A 23,876-nucleotide genomic window follows, 5' to 3' on the forward strand; every position below is an offset into this window, starting at 1 on the left:
CTAGGAACAAATTCAGATGCTGCAGGGTTCAATTTCCCATTGTCCTTGTCCCTATCCATTCCTGTTTGTTCGGCTTGTTCCTCCACCACAACAATTGCTTGTTTTGGTCACTCCCTTCCTGAGTATCTTCCAAAGCAGCAAATTTATTGGACACCTAAACCTGCCTTTCCTTTTGCCCTTGCTGAACATTGCTGGTGCCTACTGGAACAATCTCTTTACCTGTAGTAGGTCAAACATCATTCTTTAAGCCCCATTTTTCACACGATTATCTCTAACCTCCTTCCACTGCTCACCTGTTAGTTTAGTATTCCCAAAAACTTTCTCACTTGAAAGGATCATTAAAGGCTGATTAGGCTGCTCCTTGTTGTTCCCATTCACCTCTGCTGATTTTTTGTGCTGATCATTGGACATTAGTTCTGGATGAATCCTCCAGCATTCTATCATATCATGGCCTTGCAATTTGCATTCCTTGCAATATTTAGGAATGTAATCATATTTAATGATCACCCATTCAGTTCTCACATCGCCAGTTGCCTCATCCACAATGTCCATTCTCACCTTCTTTGGAAGTTCATCTAGCAGATCCACCAACACCTTCACACGAGCACAGCTAGGCCTTGTTTTATTCACAGTAGCCAAATCTAGATATTGTGGGATACCTACTGTAGAAGGTAAAGAAAAAAGACATTCTTTGACAAAATAAGTAGGCAACAGGTTGGGGAATGATATCCAAGCCATCACTTTAGGTGCTTCCTCTCCGACTTTAAATTTTTCATCATAAATTAAAGTTCTTAATTGATATTCCTCCCCATGCTTATCCTTAACATAATACACACCTTTTGAAGAGAAATCTACAAAGTCTTGCCATAAAGTCAAGCGAACTAAGATGTGCCTGTCTCGTAGATATCCAATATTGCACTCACCTCTAATACCACATTGCAAAGGAACAATGCGACGTATTTCATTGATGTCTGGCCATCCATACAAAATTTGCACACGACTGCATATTGCAGCCCTTCAATTATATTCATGCGTTTTACTTCTACCTCAGTAAAGCAAACAGTTGGTTGTCCGTGAAATACTTTGGCTCGTCTAGGAGCAATAGGCTCAACTGTTGATGCACGTTCATGCATGGCAGTAGGGTTGGACGTAGGCTTCAATACTTTGGCATAATCCATGGGTTTTTGATTGTTTTCTGGGGTCGCTAAGGGCTGGGCAGTGTTGGGGGGTGGTTGTGGAGGCAGCCCAGCCACAGGAGGTGGCTGGCCACCGACCGAATTGGCCATGGGAGCGGGCAGCGAGCTTTCTCTCTCTAGTCGCCCAAAAAATCGCCCAGAGCTTCTCTCTCTAGTTAAAATATACCTTGTCAACTTTGTTATTGCTCTGTGTTAAAAGATTGAGATTGGGGATCCTATACTACCATTTTTTTTTTTGAATTTTCTTCTTATCTCTTTTTTTTCTCTATTTTTACTTATTTCATGGAATGAGCAAATGCGGGAAAAATTTGGAGGGGACTTCCCTTTTTATGGATTGTTGCTGCAAAGCTGTTTCTTGCACTTGCGCATTTCTTTTTTGGTTGCACCTGCTTCTTGCACGGTTGCCTTGGATTGCACCTGTTTCATGTTTTCAAACAAAGAACAATTGTTAGTTTAAAACGGTGGTTGGTTTTGTGGCCTTGATTGTTTCGATCACTTGATCTTGGCCCAGTTTCTTTGATGAAGATCTCAACTGCAGCTGCTTGTCCCTGAGAACCGATTTTCATTTCAGGCCATCGAGAATTTCTGGTTTTTCTAGACTTTGCCATGACTGTTGGTCGGCGGAACTCAACCTTTTCGACTTTATTTGCCTTCGTAGGCCTTTCCTTTCTGACTTCCTTTTCTTTTCCTCTTTTTCTTCTTTTTTTTCGGAGCATCGGGAAACTTTTGGCTCCTCAAACTAGTTGCAACGGCTAGTCGCGTGGGACTTAAACTTTTCCAACTTTGTTTCGCCTTCGTAGGCCTTTCATTTCTTGCTTCTTTCTTTTTAATTTCAGATCATTTGGGTACCTTGGCTTTTCAAAACTTTGCCGAGGCGGTTAGCCACGTGGGACTCAACCTTTTCAACTTCATTTGCCTTTATAGGCGCTTCAATTTGATTTTCTCCTTCCAAGAGTTTTAATTTCGAAGTATCGGCCGCCATGGCTAGTCGGGGTCGACTTGATCCCCCTGACGAGGCTGGGTGCCTTTTTGCACATTAGCTCGTGTCAAACGAAAGCCCTGTAAATCAGTCTTGCCATCCCTTCTTTGTCTCAGTTCCGGAATAGAGTTAGACCGAAAGGGATTCAAAGAAAAATAAATAATGGACAGGACAATGAATTAAAACGAGAGGTATCCCTTTCGGGGAGAGGAAAGAAGGACTTATCTGGAGTACATCCGGACTTCAATGAACATGACATGCCATTTGGACTGGATGCCTGATCTGTGTAAACCGTCCGACTCTCAAAAATTCATCACAACTTTGCTTCAAAATTCGAGAAACCTTGCCAGGACTCTGTCGATGCCGATGGCTGTGAGAATCTTCTTTTCGATCAGGAGCGCCCTTTGCGAGTTTTCACGAGCTGACCTCTCTCATTTCTCTAACTCACCATTGCCTTATTGTGCTCTTTGCGAGTTTTCACTAACAAGACTCTCTCATTTCAATTTCTCTACTTACCGTCGCCTCACGGTGGCCGTGTGGGTTTTCACTAATAAGACTCTCTCATTTTATGTCTCTCACTTTGTTGTATCAGATCCAAATAACTGTATTCTTTGGTCCTTGAACAGTCTCACCGATTGATCGGAAGGACTTGAACAGGGTTTGGGTAAAAAGGATTTGGATTGAGTTACAACTGTGGAACCTTTTGCGTGGGATCATTGCCGAACCACTATAATATCTTCCCAGTTTCACTTATTGGGGGACTTTGGATTTTTATTTTGGCGTGACTGAACCCCAGAGAGAGGCTGCCACCGTATCCTTTCGGAATCAAGTCAAACGTAGTTCAGGGAACTTTGTTTTTTTTTTTGTTTTTCTTTTGTTTTTCTTCTGTTTTGTCTTGCTTTGTTTTCTCTTTCTTTTTCTTTTCTTTTCCTCTCTTTTTTTGTTTCTTTTTTCTTTTTCTTTTTTGAATCTTTCTTTTCTTTTTCTTCTTTTTTTTTCATTTCATTTTTCAATAACACTTTCAGGTTCCAAAGAGGGTAATCAAAGGATGGGAGCCGGATCAAAGGGTTTGCAAAGGGTTGATAGTGTTTGGGTAGCGAAAATGAAAGCCTTCGTAATCCCAACCGGAGAATATTAGAACTATACGGAGGATCCAACATAGTACCTTTTCACTGCATTTGCATTGACAGTTGTTTCAGGGACATTTCCTTCGATGTGTCCTAAGTACAACGCACTCTTTTGGCAGTACTCTTGTTGTAATGTATGGACCTTTCCAATTCTGGAACCAATTTTCCTTCAGTTGTTCCAACTCTTTGTTTTATTTCCTTAAACTTTATCCTCATTGGGATCTAAACCTTGATTCATTATTTCGAGGCCTGACAGCTTTCAGGATCCGGGCATGAAGTCCGCAAGCATGTCATGTTATTGAAATCTGCATTTAACAAAACTAAAAAGAGAATAAGAAAGAAAAATAACAAGATTAAGAAAAGAGACATTCCTGGACAATGAAATATTAATTTCATTTGATTTTTGATTTTTTGATTTTTTTTTTGGAGATAGAAGGGTTTTCATCGGAAAGTAAGACAATAAAGTAAAACATTCGGATCACACCCTGAGATAATCCGGACGCAGAAAGGATAGCAAGACTGGCTACCGAGACTCCCGTCTGATGGGGAACTTTCATGCTTGGCGACCATTTTTTGGCTTTTCTTCTGTCTCGGCAATGGCTGTAATGGCCTTCAGTACCGAATCAAATTTCTTATCTTCACAAGTCATTCCAACTACTGGCCCATTGGTGTGAGTAGGCAGAGGATTGTTCATCATGTTAGGAGCCTCTTCGTCCCGAAAGATGATTCTTCCAGCTTCAATCAAATCTTTAACTGCCCTTTTGAGGGTCCAACAGTCCTCTGTATTGTGCCCCACTGCTCCAGAGTGGTATTCACATCTAGCATCAGCTCGGCGCGAGGGGACTCGGGGTTTGGCCGGTTTGGGGCCACTAGCTGCAGGAAACCTCGCCAGACTAGCTTTTGGAACAAACCCAAGTATGATTCACCAATAGGGGTGAACTGATTCCTTTTGAAAGGCTCTCTTGGGCGAGGATTGTACTGGGGAACATTTGATTGGGGATTATACGGAGCTTGGTAAGGATGGGCATTTCTGGGAGGTAGAGCTCGATTTTGTGTATAATGTTGTGGCCGCGTGCAAGGTTGCGCGTTCATCACCGCATACCAACAAAACCAACCACTTGAACAGAACCTGGCTAATTTGCTCACACAAGCAACCTTGTTAGTTTTGAGACATTTAACATATAGAAAATCGCACGTTGGGATGCAATGCACCTAACAGTTAAATGCTTCTACCGTGTGTTTGAACGGTTGCATGTTTCATCCCGGCCTTAATTAACCCTTTCAGTATGTACCTCTCTTCTTTTATTTTTGCCTCTCTTTAATCACTCTTGATTTTTTCCATCTCGTTTTTTGCCGCTCTTTTATTTTTTGGCACTCTCTTTTTCTCTTTTGTTTGTCACTTTTTTTTTATCGCTCCTTTTTTTTCTTTTTCTTTTTTTCACTCTTTTTCTTTTCTTTTTTTTCAATTTTTTTTTCTCTTTTTCTTTCAAATTATTTTTCACTTAGTTTTATCTTATAGCTATGATCGAATCCGATGGGGGTTGCCTACGTATCATGACGCCGCATGAATCAGATCTCGCGTAGTTCGAAAAGATTGAGAATAGAGTAAATAAACTAACTCTCTTTTTTTTTTTACTTTTATAAAACTCAAACCATGAAAGATTTAAGAAAAAGAAAAACATATTTTTGAATTGATCTTTTTTTTTTTTTGAAATTTTCGAAAGAAATGCTTTAAAAGAATAAAGGAATTATTTTTATTTTTTTTTGGATTTTTTATTTCAATTTTTTTTTTTTAAAGAAGGACTTCTAAAAATTCCTTTTATTTTAATTTGAATTATAGGAATTTCAAAAGATTTTTTTTTTTGAATTTTTATTTGTTTTATCTTTTTCTAAAGAAGAAAGAAAATATTTTTGGATTCTGGAAGTTGCCTCTTAGTTTTCGAAAGAGGGACTTTAAGAAAATATTTTGAATTTCTCAGCTTTTTATTTATTTACAAAAGTGCTTCTAAAGAAAAAAAAATATTTTTGGACTTCAATTTTTTCAAAAAAATTTTTTTAACATTTACGAAAGAAATACTTTTAAAGAAGAAAAAATTTCCTTTTTTATTCTTCTTTTTTTTTTGGTTTTTTTTTAATTTTTGGAAAAACACTTCAAAATAAAGGAAACCCGTATTTCGAATTTTTATTCTTTTTGATTTTTCTTTTATTCTTTTTCCATATGAAAGACTTCAGAAAGAAGGAAACTATTTTTGAGTTTAAAAACTTCTTCATTCTTTTTTTGAATTTTCTAAGGAAAGATTTCTAAAGAAAGAACTGAAAGAAAATATTTTTGGATTTTTGAAAATTAGGGTCTCAAAGAAAGACTTTTCCAAAAAGAAAATAAAGGAAAATATTTTTTGGATTCTTTTTTCTTTTCTTTTTTTTTTTTTTTTTAAAATTGTGGTCTAAAGAAAGACTTTCTAAGAAGGAAGTAAAGGAAAAAAAAAATTTGGATTTTTTGAAAATTGTGGGCCGGAACCGATGAGGTTTGCCTACGTATCTCACATCCCGTGAGAATCAGACCGCGTAGTTCGGTCAGTTTTGACATAACAAAAACAACACCAAATATTTTTTTAAAACAGAATTTTCTTTCTTTTTTGTTTCTAAAATTTCACCAGAGTTTCGGTACTTTTCTAAATACTTACCTCTCACTTTTTTTTTTGATTTTCTATATTTTTCTTTATTTTTTCTTTTTTCTCTTTTTTTTTTATTTTCTCCCTATTCTAGAAGCCAGTCAACATGCAAGCCGGAACAAACAGATGCGTAAGTAGTACGTAAGATGCATCAGGATGGTCTTTTCATTTCGGGTACACCTGTCCTAGACAGACCCAACCCCTGTGTTGAGTCTCCAAAGTCAAATGCACGTGATGCAAACAAACGTTCCTACTAGGGATCCGGCATGAGGTTTTGTTATACTAGGTTTAAAACCTGGGTATATTGTTCTATACCTAGCTTACCCGAGCGGACAGCTCGAGCCGGGGGGGCAGCGTACCGGGAATACAGAAGCTTCGCCGGCTTTGATACTTGTTCGAACCTCGTTCTAAAATTGGGATAAGACTCTAACAGAAAAGAAGTTACACGAAGTGCACACTTCCCAGATGATTTAGAAGACTTAGAGAGAAGAGGGTTTCGTAGCAATTTATATACAGTCCAAATAATATCAAAGCGGTAAAAGCGGCATTTAGCACATTAGGCTCAACATGTAAAAATCAGATAAAACAAGCCAACTATAACAGTTATTCTAAGCTCGAATTCTTAAACCCTGAACCAAAGTTCTGGGTTTGTTTCCCCAGCGGAGTCGCCAGAGCTGTCACACCTCCTTTTTTACACCCCGAGGGTATATAGGGATATATAAGGGAGTTTTTCCACTTTAAGTGACATTATTCGAAATGGGATTATTTATTTAATTTTTTAGAGTCGCCACTTGGAATATTTTAATTGGTGTCCCAAGCCACCAATTTATTTTAACATCCCAAATCGAGGAAATTAGACTTTCCTTTTGAAGTCTGCGAACCAGAAATTCTAAGTAAGGAATTCTGCTAACACGGGAGAAGGTGTTAGGCATTTTCGGGTTCCGTGGTTCTAGCACGGTCGCTTAAACTATTATAATTGGCCTATTATCTGATTTTAATACATGTTTTAACCTATGGTAGATTTTTAACTTATTAGCCGCTTTTAATTAATTTTAGGAAGATTCAACGTTATTTAAAACGCGCCTTGAACTACGTCACATGAAATGCACCCGCGGTCCACGACACATTTTATTTAACGTTGTTGAGAATTGGAGTTGGGTCACATAAAATGCACACCCGAGTTTAGGAAATTAATTTAAAATAGTGCGCCTAAAGCAACTACGTGCTTTCAAGTTAATAACAAGGTTTGCGAGTGCCATGGAAAATTTCAATTAATGGCACACCTCGATTTCTAAAGAGTTAAAAATTAATTATTCGAGGGCCATATACTATTGGTGTTATTTAATATGGCACACCTCACTTAAGCAAACGAATTATTTTAAACAACGTAACTAGAGCTATTGATTGCATGATTATTAGTTACAAAGGAACGTTGGGCTTTCAGCTTTGGAAACGAGTCTGTTATGGACGAGGCTTCAGCAGCCATTTAACGGGAAAATGGGTTCGAAAGAGCAGGCCCGAACACAATAAGGCCTGGAACTCCTATTTTTAAATGGCCTCAAGGTCTGAACCCAAAGAGAGCCCAAATCTGATGAGAGACCAATGTTGAAGAACTGGGACTCAAGATCGAGTCCCTTCATAGAAAAAAACAGTACGTATTTTAACTCAGAAATACAAGCTAAGCCTAATTAAATTTCATCAAATACAGCAACATGCTAAAAGAGTTGGGGCATTACTAAATCATATCACAATTTTTAAAGAAAATATTGTTTGAGTTTGATTGTATTAATGACACAAAACAGTACAGCATTCCACTTTAATTTTTAACCCCAAGCTAACTTAAAAAAAAGATATGAGAATCAGAACCTCAATTAAACCTTTTGACACACACCATATCAACAGAACCTTGTAAAATTGATATCGGACAGCCATGAGTTTAAACATCAAATCCAATAAAAATAAATTTCAAACACAGACCAAACGATTCAAAACAAACTTAACTATTACTGCAAACACACCGGGACATTTTCCTTCACCCATAGCAAGTTTCAACCAAGCTAACACTAGACAAGAGAATCATATAGCTTGAACTTCAATGTAATGCTAGTATATCACATCCATAATCATGAAATAGACTAACACAAAATTCCTAGACCTAAATATTACAACCATAATCGAAATTGAAGGAAATAAAAGTGAAATTCCACAACAACAAAAAACAGCACTGATGTTTATCATATTTCAGAATCCAAATTCCATATTACATTTCAAGTGTATCCATATTCCAAAAGTACCTGGAAATCAAGGGAAAAGCAATGAGAGTGAGGGAGTAGCAGTAGCAGCAAAACAGCAGCAATGTAACAGTGCGAAAGCAGGAAATCAACCAAACCTTCAAACCAACTCAACCAATTTAAAGCCCAGATGCCCGATTTAGAACTTTTAGAAACTCTAATGAACCAAAAGGAATCAAAGAACCAGAAGCCAAAGCAAATTTCAGTGTTTTAGAGTTTGAAAGAGACTCAGCCATTTACTAAATTTTCAGTGTTTTCCATTCTCTTCCCCCAAATCTCACTTGAGAGTGAAGTAATCAAACTTTTATAGAGAAGTTTTAGGGTAGCAGAAATGATTTCAGTTTTTGCCCTTTACTCCTTTTTTTAATTTTTATTTTTGCTCTTTAGTCCTTAATTTCAAAATCTGTTTTTCAAGACAGTCCAAAACCCACCTTCCTAGCAGCTTCCTAAGTCAGTTAGGCAAGATTCCCTGAACTAAAATCCCTAGACTACCCTTAAAATCTCTGTCAATTACCCCAGCATACCACATGGGTCAAGTTGACCCAATAAACCACCTAACACCCCTGGGCTTAATGCTGAAAGTCCTGTCCGTATGCAGGGCAGGCTTCAAGCCAAACGGAGTCCAAATCAAGCTCAACTTCTGAAAGCAGAAGAAAAGAAAAATGCAATAACAAGGATTTTGGACGAAATCAGTGGAGAACCAATTTATTTGAACCATAACGAAACTAAAAAAAAAAAAAAGAAATAGACTTATCCAGTACTGAATAAAAAACCTAACAAAATTAGACCATGAGATCAACGACTTAATCCTAAAATGCAAACAAAACAACCTTTAAAGCAGAAAATAAAAAAAGAGAAGGAAATAAAAAAAAATAAAGAAACGAAGATGAAGGATGAAGAACTGAAATACCTAAACAGAAGTGGATGGACAATGGCTTTGAACGGACCTCTGACTCTTTTGATTTTGAGCCGCAATTGGTATTTATCATGGGTTCTTGTCAAGAACCGGCGAGAAACAGTAATTTCGACCCTAACCAGTCATCGAAGCTCGAAAAACTTGGGAGATTTTTGCTTTCGCTCTTCTGCCCTTTTTCAGATCTGAAATTAGCTTCGTTTGGTGTTGATTTGAAGGAATATGGTGATGGCTTGGGGGTCAGGGGTGAGTGAGGGTTGTGTGGTATTTATTTGGGGTTGACTGGAGGCGGCGGCGCCACCGGAAAATATTGGAGATTTAAGGGCGGCACTAAGGTTCCTGAAAGTCTCTAAGGAAGGAGACGAAAGAGTGAAGAACTGAAGGGGGGTAAGGCCATTAGGACAGTTATATGTATTTAGGGGACTAAGTTCCGGACCGTTCGATCAAGTGAGATCGACGGCTCAGACTAAAAGCTAGGAAACGAGGTCGTTTGGTCACTTGGACGGGCGGACCGGGTATGGGGTGGTCTGGGCCGGATTTTGAGACGGGTTTGGGGACAATTCATTTGGGCCTGGTGATATTTAACTAGAATGGCCCAAAATCAGACTTTCTTTTATTTCCTTTTCTTTTTCAATTTTTAATTTTCTTTTCTTTTCCAAATTAAAATAAAAACATAAATTAATTCTTAAAAACTAAATTAACCTACCAAATTCTATTAAATACTCAACATAATATTTACAATAATTAATTAAGTCCTAAATTTAAAAAAAACTATAAAATTCAAAACTAAAGAGTTAAAATGCAAAATGAACTATTTTTGTGATTTTTCATATTTCATAAAACAACTAATTTACTAATTAATCTAAAAATATAAAATTAAATCCTAAATGCAAATACAATGTATTTTTTTGTATTTTTCATGAATTAAATAAAATTAAACATGCACAAAAAAATGCAAACGATTAGAAAATTCTACAATAATTCCTAAAATATCAAACAATTGAAAGAAAAAATTTAATTCTTTGAAATTCTGTAGGAGTAATTCATGTGAGGAAAAAATCACGTGCTCACACCCCTAATCAGGGAAACGACATCTAGAGGAATAGAATGATCTTCCATATGGATATCAGATGAGAGGTTCGACATTGCTGTAGATAAAGACAGAGAATTAGAGAAAGCAACAGAGAAGCAGTAAAGTCTCCGAAGGAGAATAAGGTTTTCTCCTTAAGAAAATAGAAGGAGTGTGGAAAAACTTCAAAATCAACGAACCATCCCCTATTTATAAGGTTTGAGGGCACTAGAATCGAAACATATGGTCATGATTAGCACAGAAATCGAAACGGCAGAACCAATCTAGAGCCACACGAGAATCGACACAATGCGCCGGGAAATAGCGTCATTATGACGCATGACGCCATGATGTCACCCCTTCTCTTGGACCAGATGGCCCCAACAAATTAGCTGGAAAACTCTAGGAATTTGAAATACGCGGCCCATAGAGAGCCACATTGCCTACTTGCCACAACGACCACAACCCGTATAGTCTGCTTGATAAGCTCAATCACAAACAACATTATCCGCTCATCGAACTCGCCCGCGAAGGCGACCTCAACAAGCAGAAAGACTAACTGTATGGGACAAAAATTATCTTTCATACAAGCAAGCCACATCAGCATTAAGGGGGCTTTCATAGGCTGCCATGTGTTATCAATACGACTTCAACAAAGGCCTGTCCGAGGTTGAAGTGGTCCCTTAAGAGATGAAGGGTGGGGTCGACGAATTAGTAAAGACCAAGGTCGAGAAATTATCGTAGATCAAGGTCGAGGTCGAGCGTCTTAGACTGAGTTCTAAAGGCTAGTTTTAGGATAAGATACAAAAGAGAATATTCTAGCGGATATTCTCTGTATCGGTACTATTAGGGTTTTTAGGCATATGTTCCCTATAAATAGAAAGAGAGAGAATGATAGGGGACATAAGATATTCACTTGTAAGAAAATACATTGACTTTATAGAGAGAACCTGGCTTTATTGTAAGCAGACGAGAAATATCTTTTTACTGAGATTCTTGCATAACTCTTCCACTTGATCCAAAAACAACTTGAATATTCAAGGTTCTTCAATCATTCATCATTTTCAGAAGGAATATCCACAGACCTCACCCATTTTCGAGTGACTAACATGTTCTTATTTAATTAAATGTCATTCATTGCTATTTATTACTATTTAATGCTATCATCCTCCTTTTGAGTCATTGAATATTGTTAGTGTTGTCCACTTTCATTGCTATTCGGTCAAACATACATGTTATCTACTACAAAATTGGTTAACGTATTTTTTGGATATTAATATTAGCTAAGATTGACTCTACTTTATTTAAATCTAATTGATTGAACCCGAATCTGAATTTTGGGTCAAACAATATAGTCACTATCATTTCATATTTTTATCATAACCCATTCCATAACCGTTCCTATAGGCCATAACAAGTATAATTCTCTGTTCGCAAACTGATTGATTTTTGGGTCAAAAATCTTTTATTAAATGGTGTGAAGGAGTTCTTTTGTGTTAAAGATTATTGTCCCCTTCTTTTAGTCCATCGGCTCGCGCTATTTTCCATTCTATCTATTTATTTATATACATGGTATATTAAGCATGTATTATATTTTTTGTTTTTTAATTGTGTTAATATAATTATATACATGCATAGTATAATAATGATATATTATTTGTTCTATGTATGTATATCTAATTATATGTATATGGTAAAATAAGGGTATAATGTACAGTATAATAATAGTACATCGTAGATTTGTGTTTTTCTTAATGTATATATCGAATTAATACACAGCATGTAGGTATGTTGTGACAGAGATGATGATTCATTCACCAAAACATTCTCAGTTCTACATAATAACAACTTCCGGAAGAGGTTGATCAAGATATTGGACCTCTCCGAGAAACTTACTTTCACTGTGTGTTTGTTCCAAATTAAATAATTTTCATATTTAATTTATTACGGGTGCAAGTTTCTTCCCTCTCTTGCACCTCTTTCTAGGGGCAAGTGCATAGATAACCATTCTTAGGAATATTATTTAGTTATTAGCTAATACTTATTTGTCCTTAAATTCTAAATTAAAAATCTTAACTTGGGGACATTTCTGTCCTGAAAAACTGAAATTCAAGACGTACTGGCTAATTCCTAAATAGCAGCCCTTCAGACTGGCTATGGTGTCATTTCTACCTCTTTCTATGGTGGTAACTTATGCTAATCAATCAGGGAGATTTTACCTCCTATAACAAACTATTACTATAAACCAAAATAATTTTAAAATATTATTACTTATAGCTATCTTTTCTATTTTATAGCAAAATAGGTGTTTATATTATATCCTATTATTGAGGTATGAAATACGCCAATTATGTTCTTCTCTCTCTCTTCCTTCTCTCTATTAGCAAGATTCTCAATCCTCTCTCTTCTCCCTCAAATCAGTAGAAACGCCGGCGTCATCCAGCGATTCGATGTCTCCGATGACTCGGAGAAGTAGGTGGCGAAGCTGCGGTGGAAAAGTGGTGATTTTGGGTCGGAGAAATTTGGGTAGTAAGGAGCACATGCTGCTGCAATATGTTTTGGCTTCGTCTCGGGAATACTCAAACTAAAATGTTGTATACGTATGTTATTAATAATTTTAGCAGAACAAGCATTACTCTAGTCAACAGATATTTGAGGGCCATGGCTACGCAAGAGAAGATTTGAGGCCCGAATTTTTATTCGTCTCCATTTTTAGTTTTAATACAATGTATACAATATTTTGCTTGAGCGAAAAACGCCATCTCCGGCGAACTCTCTTCTCTTCTTTGCTATTTAGTCACATACAATTATACAAATGCAATGTATTTCTGTACAAATACATTGTGTTTTTGTATAAATACATTATTTATCGCCTGTATTTAGGTATTCTGAAGGTCTGTATTTTCTGAATACAATCGAATATCATTGTGTTTTGTGATTTTTTGTTGTTTGGATACAGTCGAATTGAATATATGTAAATTGAATACAATGTGTAATAGTGAATAATGAATATTTGTGAATTGAATACAATGTATACAGTCGAATTGAATAGAACGTTATACACCCTATTTCTTGATTACCTCACTGTATTTATAAATACAGTCGCGCGAATATATGGAATACAACACAGTAGCAGCATAATTTATGTAGAATTGATTTTGTTGAGTTTAATTGGCAGTGATACACGCTAATTGATCCTCTTTCCGTTATTAAACCTCTAGATTTCCATATTTTAGGCGAATTTCGCTACTGTACTCATGAATATAGTAGCGCGAGTACAATCGCACATCTGGATTCTCCTATTTTTTTAGGCGAATTCCGCTATTTTATTCATGAATAAAATTGGAATTTTTACCTCCTATAGCAAAGGTTAACACCTTATTTATTTTAAATAAATACCAATTAAAAAAATTATATTCTATAGATACCTTTTAAGGTTTATAGCAAAATATTTAATTTTGGTTACCTCCTAGCCCTAAGCCACTAAATACGCTATTCAGTTACACTATTTTCTTTCTCTCTCTACTTTGATACATCCCATTCTCTTCCCCCATCCCATTAAAATTTTCGCTCTCCTCCTCCTTCTAACGGCATCTTCTCTTTGATTAACTTTAATCAATCCTTCAAAATCCATCGACCAGCAACACAGAAACAACAAACCCTAACCCGAAGACCCAATCATGCCGAAGCAATCCACGAAATCGTTGGTGATTATTTGTTGTTGAGGTTCACCAAGTTTACAATGCTTGACTGCATCACATATTTATCTTTCATTGATGCTTGGATTTCAGTCCATGCGGATAACTAGACAAGAATCCAATTAAGTTTCGATTAAATATTCTGTAAGTTCCGGTTCAACTAGCGTTCTGCTAGATCTTTGAGGATGGAACTTGGAAGGACTATTTGGCTACAAGGCGAAAATTAGGGCTTGTTCTTGAGCAAAGACGACGGAGTTTGGGGCTGAGCAACTTGATTTTCTGTTAATATATTTCAATGTATTTTCAACGTATCACGCTGTATTTTCATGTATTTTATTGTATTTATTGTCATTTTTTTCCATTGTAATTCAATGTATCTCGCTGTATTACGTGTATTTCATTGTATTCACTATCTTTTTTTTATTATTTTTCAATACATCCTGCCGTATTCTATGTATTTCATTGTATTCACTGTCTCGCTATGTGCCATTAATGATTCATATATTTTTTTAATTAATATAATTTATGTATTCAGATGTATTATATAATTTCTCTAAAGATTGCTATGTTTTTGGGGTATTTTTCAGTTGAGAATCTTTTTTATAACCGAAAATACAAATTATGTTAATTGATACACTTTCCGTTTAAAAACAGTGTAATCCCCTGTTTCACGTCATGAATACAGTCGACTACAGTAATCTGTCCAGCTGTAATCCCATGTTTCACGCGATGAATACAGTCGAATACACTCGAATACAACAACTGATTAGCTGGACTTCCCCGATTCATGCCTATTTTTGCTACTGTATTCATGAATACAATAGCTTAAATACATCAAATACATCTTATAACCACAGAATAGGTATCTATAATCCGTAATATAGCAAATGATATCTATAGATGGCTAATTACTACTAAAAGATAGTGCTTTATGAAAATTTCTAAATAAAATTCTTCATCAATCAATTTCCACAACGCCCTGGCCCATTCTTCATGGATTCATGGGCCTATTGGCGGAATGCCTATTGGTAAAAATAGCTCAAACCCCATTTGGTGGTGTTATAATTGAAATGGCACCAGGTAGGTATTATAAAGGACTGTTATTTAAGGATTAATTAGTGCATTCTAAACTTTAGTTTTCAATATAATTTTTTGGGACGAAATATCCTGAATTGTTTTGGAAATTAAGATTTTAATTCAGAATTTCATAACAAAATACGTAGTGACTAATATTTGAATAGCATTCCTAAGAATAGTTGTTGGTGCACCTACCAAAGTGTTATACAATCTCGTTTGCATAAGGATGTCGTTCTCTTCAATGATTTCCTGGCCCTAGTGTGAAGTACTCAGTGCACCAGAAGGCTAGAAGTACGAGGAAATTTTATAGATGTTATGAAATGTAAAGAAAGTTTGGCAGAATCTCATAATTCAGCAAGTGCCCTTTTAATTCAATTACCATAACTATTACAGAAATCTGGACCAACATGCATTACATACCCTCGAATTGGATCACGTGACTTTATTTTGATACTCACTTCTATTCTTCTTAGTAGGCATAGTTAGAGCCCATTTGGCCAAACTATCAAAAGCTGCTATTTTTTTTTTCAGAAATACTTTTTTTCAAAAGTACTTTGAAAAAAAAATAGTTGGTGTTTGGTCAATTCATTTAAAAAGTACTTTTTGCAATATTTGGCAAACAAATTGTGTCTGGCCAATCTTTCTAAAAAGTGCTTTTGAGTGACAAATAACAAAAAGAATAGTACCAAAGTCTTATAATTATTTTAAAGAGAAAAATAAACCTAAATATTTATCGTAAGAGCCTTTTATAATTTTATCTTAAAATATAAAAATTTAAGTAAACATACATATTAAAGATTTAAATCAATATACCATATATAGTTATATCAAAGATATAATATTATCTAGTATAATTACTTATTGTCATCATTCAGTATGAATTAGAAGTCTATTCCACAAATTACTATATACTGATAATCCACCATAAAACAATAAGCAAAGTCAGTCACACATGATAATATTTCTCAACAATTTCATCTCTGATTCTATCACACAACGCCTCCATATTAGTAGAAGACTTGCCTTGCATTTCTAAAGGAATACCAGAAGGCCATTTCCTTCCTCAATTTCTGTAGTAATGTCTTCATTAGCATAATAGTTGAATCCTTATCGGTAGAAGAATGTCGTCTGATGAAACTATGTATAGCCATGGTAGTTGTAACGAGTGTCAAACTTGAAAGATGGCATTAAGCGTAAAATAGAAAAAATAATAAATATATAAACAATTACTGTTTTCATAATAAATAAAAGAATTAAGTATGTTCAAGTTCAAATTCAAATTCAAATTCAAAAAGAATAATCAATTATTAACAACACGTAATGCAAATTTTATATTTTAAATTTATATTCAAAAAAAATATTACCTAACTAACTTTGTCCTAAATTGCTAATGTGACCAATTTTGAGACTGTCACTTAGCTTAATGTGGAGGCTTTTTCTTCTTCTTTTAATAATATATAGATTATGCGATGCAATTGTAAATTTATTACCTATTTATAGGTAATTTTCACAAATTAGATTTGATAACTGTTTTAAATATTCGAGAATTAATAGTGTATAACTGAAGAAATTATTAATATGTATTTGTAGGAAGAGAATTGATAATCCAAAAAGGATGTAGATAATTTATCTTAGTGTAAAAATTTTTTTTGGAAAGTTACAAGACATTACAAAAAGAAAAAAACCAAAAATAAGAATAGTCAAAGGAGAATTTGGAAAGTTACAATATATTCATATATATGATATCTCTAATTTTAAAAGAATGGTAGACACTAGATACAACCAAAAAAAACTTAAATTAGTAAGAGATAATTTGAAAAAGAAAAATTTATGGTGTAGATAGTTTTGTCTTGAATAAATTAATTTTCTGCTCCTGCTTCATCTTCTTGGAAAAAGCTAGAATTTTCTGCTTCTTCCCAAAAGCAGAGAAACTGCTTCTGTTGCTGGCCAAAAGTACTTCTCTGTCTTGGCCAAACAACTCAAATTTTATAAAAAGTACTTTTGACCTCCCATAAGCTTGGCCAAAAGCCCTTAGCCTTTTACTTTGAGGGTGTTTGGATTGGCTTTTAAAAAGTACTAGCTTATAAGTTGAAAGCCAAAAGTCATAAATTGGTAATATCCAACTTTTGGCTTTTGTTTTATTTTTGTACTTACTTTTCATGCCTAAAAGTAAGTGTTTTTAAGTACTTTTTATCATTGCCAAATACTGCAAAAACTAAAAAAAAGTATTTAAAAGCCAATAAACAATTAAAATAAGCCAATCCAAACACCCTCTTTGTGTTACGCTAGCTCTCTATTCTATTTATGTTTCCAAAAATCGTCCACTTTATTTAAATGAAAAAAAATAAAAAGTGTAAATGAAATATTACAAAGAAAGTTATAGGGAACACCTTTTTTTTTCTCAATACAACTTTATCCTTTGTTTTAATTTTTTTTACACTGTGAATATATATAAGTTAAATTCATCAGAGTACAAATGTCCTCAATTGTGCTTCTTACTAGCAAGTACTTCACAACAACTCATCCTTATGAAGTTGTCTAGTGTAAAGGGTAGCTTGTTCCAAGGAAAAGAGAGAAAAGAAAGGACAAGCCCATGGAATCGGATGATTTTGTTTTCTTGGATTCCCTTTTATCTTTTGAGAGGTTTTTTATAATTTGTATTGGCTTTTCACAAGGCATATCATGCAAAATGCTTTTGTCAAAGACAAAGGTTAGCTCCTTGTCTTTCATTTCTCTCAAGTGGCCTAATAAACAAATGGTCTCATTATGATTTATCACGACAAAAGATTACTTTTATTCTCAATTTTGCTTTTTTCATCTATCCTCGCATATCTCAATCTTATTTTGCTTATATATAATAATTTTTCTGTTAGTATTTTATGTGACACAATTAGAATTTAGGAAGTTTTTCTTTGTTCGTGATTTTTTCAAATACTTTTGAATATTTAATATTCTTAATAATTTTGTAGGATAGTACTTTTCATGTAGCTTCTAAATATAATAATTATATTTTAAAAAAACTTGAAGATCTTTTTTTTTTTTTTGGTCGAAAAACTTGAAGATCTTATATCCGAATTGACACCAAATATTAAATAGTTTGATCCTTATACTCCGAATCGTGTCAGATAAAGTGGAACTGATGAAATAGCTAACATATGTAAGGATTTGGAAAATTTAAAAGAAATTATTCTCAGTGATGGGAACACTGAATGTGTTTTATTTGGGAATTCAATGCTTGTGGTTCAATTGGTGAGTCTCGCAGCTGTCGCACCCAAATAAGGGACTTCGACATCTAAGTTGATGGGCATATATATATATATATATATATATATATATATATATATATATATATATATATATATATATATATATATATATATATATATTTCTTTTAAATTAAATGAATGATAGATCTATTTGCTCTGTTCATTCTTTTGAAGTGAGGCCCGTAAATAAGAGGAGGGAAAAAGAAGGAAAAAGAATATATAACGAGATCTTAACCATGCATCTAATTAAACAGTGTAATGTAGAATTTCGATTATTCGACTATGCATGGAATTATATGTATTACTTGCTTTTTAAAAGGCAACCGTCAAGAGAAAAATAATGCTCCTCTTGGAAAATTTTGATTAGTAGAGTTCTAACGTATGATTAATGTATTGGTCTAAATTTGCCGACTTGGTAACGGTAGATAAACAGGATCGAGGACAAGGTCGACCACGTCGCATGTGACGACCCGGCCCGTCGTCACGTGAGTTACCGCCCCGTTTTCCCCATATTATGTTTCTCTATGCTTCATTATCGGTATTTGAGGTAATCGAGTTGGATTGGTTTGGTTTTGGTAGGAAATGAGACATTTAGTCTCTTTAAGGAAAGCTTGTTTTGGAAAAGTCAACCGGAAGTTGACTAGTTAGTTAGAGGGCTCGGATGTGATTTCCGGAGATTCGGTTAGCTTCGGGGATGATTTGTGACTTAGGAGCGTGATCGAAATTGGTTTTGGAGGTCCGGTGTAGAATTAGGCTTGAATTGGCGAAGTTAGTATTTTTGGCAAATTCCGGTTGGTAGGTGAGATTTTGATCCGAGGGTCGGAATGGGATTCCGAGAGTTGCAGTAGCTCCGTTAGGTGATTTTGGATGTGTGCGCAAAATTTCAGGTCATTCGGAGATGTTTTGGTCGGGTTTTTTATCGAATGCGTATTGCGAAAGTTTTGAAGAAACTTAGGCTTGAATTCGATGTGATTTAATGGTTTTAGCGTTGTTTAACGAGTTTTGAGGATTGGAACAAGTTTGAATAATGTTTTAAGATGTGTTGGTAACCTTGGTTGAGGTCCCGGGGGCCTCGGGGGTGATTTCGGGTGGCTAACGGAAGGAATTTGAAGTTGGAAAATTGCAGATTTTTGGTTGTAGCAGGTGTTTCCGCATCTGCGGATAAGAGATCGCAGATGCGGTCTCGCAAAAGCGAGCCAGGCCTTGCAGGAGCAGAAATAGGAGCCCAGGTCAGGTTCCGCAGAAGCAGGACATTGGGTCGCTTAAGCGGTCCCGCAGATGCGAAGTTGGATCGCAGAAGCGGAAAGTCGCCTTAAGTGAAAGGTCCGCAGGAGCGGACATTGACCGCATAAGCGGAAGGCGCAAAAGCGGGAATTTATCCGCAGAAGCGGAAATAACTGGCAGGTTAAGTGAGAACATCTTCTTCGGGAATTTTTGAAAGAGTGACATTTTGGACTCCGAACCTTGAGAGCTTTGAGGCGATTTTGAAGAGGGATTCGAGGGATATTATCAGGTATGAACTCTTGGACTTAGAGCTTGATTTTATGGTGTGTAAACATGAATTTGGACTGAATAATCAAGGAACCAAAGGTCAAAAATGGTGGTTTAGGGCTTGAATTTAAGAGAGTTTAAAATAGGGATTTAAGGGGTCAAATGGACCCCGCTTTTGATGATTTTGATATGTATAGACTCGTGGCGAGACGAGGAATCCGGAGATGTGAATTTCGTAATTTTTCGAGAAGTGGGCCCGGGGCTCGGGTTTTGCCAACTTCGTGATTTTGATATTTTTCGAGTCTTTTCGATTGGGTTATGACCCATTAGCCTATTGTGATGTATTTCTTGTGGTTTTGATCAGATTTGACGCGCGAGGAGGTCGATTCGAGGGGAAAAGGCATAGCGAGCTAGACTTTGACCGGCTAGAGGTGAGTAATGATTTTAAATGATGTTCTGAGGGTTTGAAAACCCCGGATTTGCACAACTTGGTGCTATGTTGAGATGAGACACGTGTTCCATGACGAGCGCGGGGTCATTTACTATTGGGGACTGTTACTTGGTCCAGTCCGGATGATATTTTACCGTGTATTAGCAATGACTTGTTGTTTTTCACTATGATTTGGGCTTATTGCCATAATTGGGGCTTATTGCCGACTGTTTGAACTCTTTATGAACTATCATCACTGTTTTCCTCACTGTTTGAAATATTATTTGAACTCAGTCCATGTGATTTACACCGTTTCTTGAACTCAGCCATATTTACTCAAACTTGGAGTTTTAAACTGATATTTGAACTATTGTTTGAGCTGAGTATTATTGCTTTGCTGTTGCCCGAGGGGCTGTTGACTATTTCTGGACTGATTGACGCCGAGGGCCTTATGTGAGGGCATGATGAGTGAGGTGAGGAGGCTTTCAGGCCTCGTATTGATACTGTTCAGGCTTTCAGGCCTTGTTGATAGCGCTTGGGCTGTAGGAGCCCCTCCGAAGTCTGCACACCCACAGTGAGCGCGGGTACCCATCTAGAGTGATTAAATATTGAACAGTGGTAACAATGACAATGTTATACGCGTTTGGTCAGGTAACAATGACTGACCAGTCAGGTAACAATGTCTGACCAGTGGTAACAATGGCACTGTAATACGCGTTTGGGCAGGTAACAATGGCTGACCGGTCAGGTAACAATGGCTGACTTACCGGTTGAGTATGATTGATTTTTTTTAACTGTTTTCAAAGGATTTCCTTACTATATTTCACTGGTTTCTACTATTTTTTTTCTGATGTTGCTGCTTGAGATAGCATTATTTGTGCCCTTGTGGGATTTTATGTTCTCAGTCGTTATTTATTTTTATTACTCACTGGGTCAGAGTACTCACATTACTTCCTGCACCATGTGTGCAGAGACAGGCACAGCTGAGTTCGTACCTGAGCACTGATTTCCTTCCAGACCAGGCGGACTAGGAGGGACGAGGTGGCTGTCGACGTCCACAGCCCCGTTTCTTCCTTACCTTCTGCATATTTTATTCATCTTCAGACTATGTTTCCAGACTTGTAGTATTTTCATCAACTCTGTAGTAGCACGTGACTTGTGACACCCCAATCATCGGGCTGAGTTTGGGATGGTTTTTCCCCGTTATGTTACGTTTATTTCCGTACTTATGATTAATTAGTATCTATGGTTTAAACCTGTTATGTTAAGAAATTGTCAAAAACAGTGTTGATTGTTCTGTTCGCTGGCCTTGTCTTCACGAGAGGCGCCATCACGACCGGGTGGGAATTGGGTCGTGACAAGTTGGTATCAGAGCCTAGGTTACTAGGTCTCATGAGTCATGAGCAGGTTTAGTAGAGTCTCGCGGATCGGTACGGAGACGTCTGTATTTATCCTCGAGAGGCTGCGGAACCTTTAGGAAAACTTCACATTCTTGAAATTCTTGTCGTGCGACTTTGTTGAATCCAAGAACTAAACTTCTGTGTTCTATCCTCTCGCAGATGGCGAGGACCCGCGCTACAGGACGAGGCGGACGACCACCGGTACCACCTACTGAGGGCACTAGAGGCCGTGGGCGCGGTCGTGGTCGTGGTAGGGGCAGAGCCGCGAGGGCAGCACCTGTTGCTCCACCAGTTGCTCCGGCTCAGGATCAGGCCCCAGCTGCAGACATTCCAGCAGCACTTGTACAGGCACTGGCAGTGCCCATTGTGATTCCGGGTCTCCAGGAGACCTTGGCTCAGATACTATCAGTTTGCACTGGCCTAGCCCAGGTAGTTTCAGCCACTGCTACAGCGGCTACCTCTCAGGCCGGGGGAGGCAGTCAAACCCCCGCCGCTCACACACCGGAGCAGGTTATACAGGGTTTACAGACACCAGGAGCAGCTCCAGCTCAGCCGATTGCACCAGTTGCACCAGTCGCACCAGTTCAGGACTTTGTAGTCCCAGTTATGCCAGACGATGAGCAGCGTCGTCTTGAGAGGTTCAGTAGGCTCCAGCCTCTATTTTTCAGTGGTGCTCAGGGCGAGGATGCCCAGGGATTTGTGGACAAGTGTCAGCGTATGCTTCGGACAGCAGGGATTTTGGAGACCAACGGGGTAGCATTCACCGCATTTCATATCACTGGGGCTGCCTTCACATGGTGGGAGTCGTATGAGCGGTGTAGGCCGGCAGGTGCAGCGCCTTTGTCATGGCAGGAGTTCTCCACTATCTTTTTGGAGAAGTGGGTACCACAGACTCAGAGAGAGGAGCTGCGCAGGCAGTTCGAGTGGCTTCGACAAGGAGACATGACTGTGACCCAGTATGAGGCGAGATTTTCTGAGTTGGCCCGTCATGCCTCATGGATAGTTCCGACCGACAGAGAGAGGATCAAGAGGTTTGTAGATGGACTTAACTATCACCTCCGTGTTCTGATGACTCGAGAGAGAGTTCTGGGTATTTCCTTTGAGGATGCAGTTGATATTGCTCGTGATATTGAGATGGCTCGCCGTCAGGACAGAGAGGAGAGGGAGGCCAAGAGGCCTCGAGGTTCTGGTAGCTTCAGTGGTGCTCCGTCTAGGGGTCAGTTCCAGCAGAGCAGGAGGTCGTTCATTTAGGCCTCCGTCAGTCAGCTCGGCTCTGAGTATCGTGNGATGGTTTTTCCCCGTTATGTTACGTTTATTTCCGTACTTATGATTAATCAGTATCTATGGTTTAAACCTGTTATGTTAAGTAATTGTCAAAAGCAGTGTTGATTGTTCTGTTGGCTGGCCTTGTCTTCACGAGAGGCGCCATCACGACCGGGTGGGAATTGGGTCGTGACAGCGTAATAGCGGTAGGTCGTCCTCGGGAAGGCTATTGTCTGTGACGAGCAGCTGGAATAAAGAGATAATGGTAGGATAGATTTAGAAATGGACATAAGGCATATTCCTTTGGATATTCCTTATTTTGTACTTTTTAGGGTTTGTTCGAAATACCCCTTATAAATAGGAAGAGATAGAGAACAAAGGGGGGATCTTCCCTTTCTGAGAAAAGCACATTGTAAAAAGTTGACTTGAGAGAATATACAAAAGTTGTCTTGTTCACTTATTATCTTATTGAAGCACACGTTGTTTAATCTTTGTTCACAAGATCCAAAGATTCCTTAGCCATCTTCGCTTCTCATCTTTTCACGTTGCTGTCAGGAGAAAGAACCATCCAAATCATATAATAATTGGGTGGTAGATTCTCTCTTATTACATTTATTGTCATTATCTACATTTATTGCATGTTCATGCTATCATATTTATTGATTCTCATCGAGTACAAACCTGCTATTAAATGCTCTCAAACGCCATTCATCTTATCGATTTTCTATAAAATTTGATCTACAATTTATTATTTTTAACTAAGATTCATCCTCCATTTCATCATTAATTAGTTTGACAAAAGGCTTAACATTTTTTGGTCAAACAATTTGTCGCCGTCTGTAGGGAGTTTTTTAGTTAAAATGTTTAGTTTCTTCTAGATCATAAAGGACAACCATCTTTTTCTCGTCTGCACAAACTAACAATGGCAGGGAAAGGAGATGAAAGACAGAAAGCGATAATGGGTGTCACTACCAACATCTTAAACACCATCAACGATGATGACA

General features: G+C 37.1%; 1 protein-coding gene across 1 annotated transcript; it reads right to left on the reverse strand.

The window, feature by feature from the left end:
* Positions 1–243: 243 nt before the first annotated feature.
* LOC109211587 lies at positions 244–738 on the reverse strand. The gene has a single exon (XM_019375135.1). It carries the CDS (start codon positions 736–738, stop codon positions 244–246), a length of 495 nt encoding a protein of 164 aa, XP_019230680.1.
* Between the last annotated feature and the right edge of the window lie 23,138 nt (positions 739–23,876).

This window comes from Nicotiana attenuata, unplaced genomic scaffold, assembly GCF_001879085.1.
Source record: "Nicotiana attenuata strain UT unplaced genomic scaffold, NIATTr2, whole genome shotgun sequence".
NCBI classification, from domain to species: Eukaryota; Viridiplantae; Streptophyta; class Magnoliopsida; order Solanales; family Solanaceae; genus Nicotiana; species Nicotiana attenuata.

Bases quoted from the DNA above. Each gene is read 5' to 3' on its own strand.
- LOC109211587 (XM_019375135.1), bottom strand. From the start codon at position 738: ATGGCTTGGATATCATTCCCCAACCTGTTGCCTACTTATTTTGTCAAA.